This window comes from Pinus tabuliformis, chromosome 5_1, assembly GCF_031772625.1.
Source record: "Pinus tabuliformis cultivar Carrire ecotype Pingquan chromosome 5_1, CPIR1, whole genome shotgun sequence".
NCBI lineage: Eukaryota > Viridiplantae > Streptophyta > Pinopsida > Pinales > Pinaceae > Pinus > Pinus tabuliformis.
Genome location: NC_142305.1, coordinates 373,954,850 through 373,958,291, shown reverse-complemented (window position 1 = coordinate 373,958,291; position 3,442 = coordinate 373,954,850). Strand labels below are relative to the sequence as shown.

At 37.2% G+C, this 3,442-nt stretch overlaps 1 protein-coding gene across 1 annotated transcript; it reads left to right on the top strand.

The window, feature by feature from the left end:
- Window positions 1–301: 301 nt before the first annotated feature.
- Window positions 302–2,820, top strand: LOC149165007 (laccase-12-like). Its single transcript, XM_089431062.1, has 6 exons — window positions 302–412; window positions 527–678; window positions 770–1,014; window positions 1,110–1,238; window positions 1,327–2,271; window positions 2,541–2,820. The coding sequence occupies exons 1-6, from the start codon at window positions 302–304 to the stop codon at window positions 2,669–2,671; spliced, it is 1,713 nt and encodes a 570-aa protein (XP_089287188.1). The 3' UTR covers window positions 2,672–2,820.
- The last annotated feature ends 622 nt before the right edge of the window (window positions 2,821–3,442 follow it).

Below are 3,442 nucleotides of genomic sequence, written 5' to 3'. Positions count from 1 at the left end.
GAAAAACCAGATTACTTTCGAATTAGAGTCAAACATATAAATCTATGTACTACCATGCCAAATATGTTGCGATCACCGGGCCCGTTGTTATCAACCAGGTGTCATGTTACGCAAACGCTGATTACGCCACTGCTCCCTATATATTTGGTCTCCCTAGGAGAAAACCAAAACATCAGAGCAGTCGATTGCAAAGCTTCGATTTTGTATTGGCTAATCCATTCGCGTTATAGTTATTAGTTATTGGTTATAGACCTCTTTTATGGTTTGCAAGCGTAGTACTAGAATATCTAGTTCTGCAGCAATGACTTTGCAATCAGTACGACTGCTTTCAGCCAGGCTTCTTATTCTCCTATCATTTATTACATGTTTTGCTTCCGTTACAAACGCGAAAATACACTATCATACCTTCGTCGTAAGTTTAAGGTTTATTTTTGCATAGCTATAACCTTGGGAAAACAAAGGTGTCGCGTTTAGATTAATCAATTTTCTGCAATATTTTGATTGTTTCTTTTGAACGCCTGCACAGATTGCACCGAAGAACGTTACAAGACTCTGCAACCAGTATACAATAATTGTGGTCAATGGACAGCTACCGGGTCCAACTCTGTATGTCCACAAAGGAGACACTGTTATTGTTAAAGTTATTAACAACGCCCAGTACAATGCCACTATTCACTGGTATGTCTATTCAAGCTGGATGTGAATCTTTGAGAAATATAATTATTGATAGTTTTGATTATAATACTTGTGGCTTATCAATATGTGTCAGGCATGGAGTGAGGCAGTTACGTACATGTTGGGCCGATGGACCCGCATATGTTACACAATGCCCCATTCAACCTGGTGGAAATTATACCCACAGATTCACAGTTACTGGACAGGAAGGAACCTTGTGGTGGCATGCTCATATCTCATGGCTCCGAGCTACGGTGTATGGAGCTTTCGTAATCTATCCTAAAAGAGGCAGCTTATATCCATTTCCCAAACCCAATGGGGAAATTCCTATAGTTATAGGTAATGAGTCGCTATGAGATTCAATACATAAATGTTGGTTGCCTATAGGATTTCGATGGTTAATACTGATTCAAAGGGTTGATGTTATTGAACAGGAGAATGGTGGAATAGTAACCCCATTGACGTTATAAATGAAGCACTCCTCACAGGTGGTGCACCCAATATATCAGATGCCTTCACCATAAATGGACAGCCAGGAGACCTGTATTCCTGCTCTACATCAGGTAATAACTTTACAGAGACTCTAGTAAAGATCTGTAACTTGTGATGTTGAAAATTGGGTTAGAAACTAATAAAAGGATTTCGGTGCAGAAACATTTCGAGCCTCTGTACAGTATGGAGAAACATACCTTCTGCGGATTGTCAATGCTGCACTTAATAATGCGCATTTTTTCAAGATAGCAGGCCACGAATTTACAGTTGTAGCTGTGGATGCTTCCTACACCAAGCCCTACAAAACGGACGTTATCGTGATCTCTCCCGGACAGACTACTGACGTTCTTCTCACAGCCAACCAGACGGTGGGCGAATACTATATGGCCGCTCGACCATACACTAATTTGGGTACGGCCACTATTGATAACACCACGACTACTGCTATTCTAGAGTATATTGGACATCAAAATTCCAGTAGTCCCGTTTTCCCTAGTCTTCCATACTACAATGACACCACAACTGTCACTCGATTTACAAGAGGACTGCGAAGCATGGCTTCCCCGAAGCACCCGGTAGACGTTCCTACAAGCATAGATAACAGCCTCATCTCCACAGTTGGTCTCGGGTTGCGTCCGTGCCCCACTGGGAGGACCTGTGCAGGCCCTAACGGAACGATGCTGGAGGCAAGTATGAACAACATATCATTTACGTTGCCCACGATCGCTCTGCTTCAAGCTAATTATTTCGGCGTTAATGGCGTCTTTACCACGGATTTTCCTTCAAATCCTCCGGTTACATTTAACTACACGGGAGATGATATACCCAAAACTCTATGGGATCCTGAATCCGCAACAAAAGTGAAAGTGCTGGAATACAATTCTACAGTGCAACTGGTATTTCAGACAACAAACATCTTCGTGGCCGAGAATCATCCAATGCATCTTCATGGTTACGGTTTCTATGTGGTGGGAGAAGGGCTGGGAAACTATAACCCAGTAACTGATCCGCTCAACTTTAATCTGGTTGACCCCCCTCAACGCAACACAGTAATCGCTCCAATGAGTGGGTGGGTTGCCATAAGATTCAGAGCTGATAATCCAGGTATATTTAAACTCATACATATTACCCCTGCACTTCAGCTCAACTGAATTCACTTTTATTATATGTTTTTTTAAGCATATATCTGGTTGTCATTTGTATTTCATGGTTGGATCGTACAGTGTTTTGAATTTCTTTTTTGGAATATTTTGAAATTTAGTTATTTAATTTCCCTCTCGTGTTGGTCAAATTTCAAAATATTCATAAAATCTACTCCATATAAAAATAACACTATTAATTTGCTAATCACCTTATTGTTTTATTTGGTTCAGGAATGTGGTTTGTGCATTGCCATTTAGAAGACCATTTATCATGGGGATTGAACATGGCGTTTCTGGTGAAGAACGGTCGCGGTCCTTTGGCAAGTTTGGAGCCTCCTCCTCCAGACCTCCCGAGGTGTTAATGAATAGAAAGTGATACCATCGTGAATTATTTGTATTCTGCCTTTCTTTCCTCATTTCTACCATATTTCTTCATTTGTTGTGGATTTCATTTCGATTGCCGATTTGTTCATTAGCTGTGGATTTCATTTCCATTACCGTTTTATATCTCCTGGACTTGAGCATCATATAATGAACGGTAAATTTATTGATAAATTCATTTATTTTATAATAAACGATAAATTCATTTATTTCAAATCTCATTTATGATTATGCATACCATTTAATTTATAATTTTCTTTCATTTGTCTTTTATCTAGTTCCATATTATATATATAATTTTCAATTTTTACTTTAATTTTGTCGTTATTATGTATTTAATTAACCTTGTAAATTATTTTTGTCAAACCCATTGTTATATGTTTTCGTGAAATATACTTCAGAACACTTGGATGTTGAAGTGTAAGATTGTTACATGTTTACCAGAAATGGAGAAATAGTCCTCTCAAAGCCGGGGAATAAATATTTTATATAATTTATTAAAATAAAAATAAAAAAATTATATTAAATTAATTTTTTATATCATATTTCTAAGTTGGAAACTTTATTTTTAATTGCTACGTATTAATGAGTTATACAGTCACATTATATTTTAATTATGGAGAAATAGCCCTTTCAAAGCCGGGCAATATAATATTTTATATAATTTATTAAAAAAAAATTATATTAAATTAATTTTTGATATCATATTTCTAAGTTGGAAAATTTCTTTTTAATTGCTACGTATTAATGAG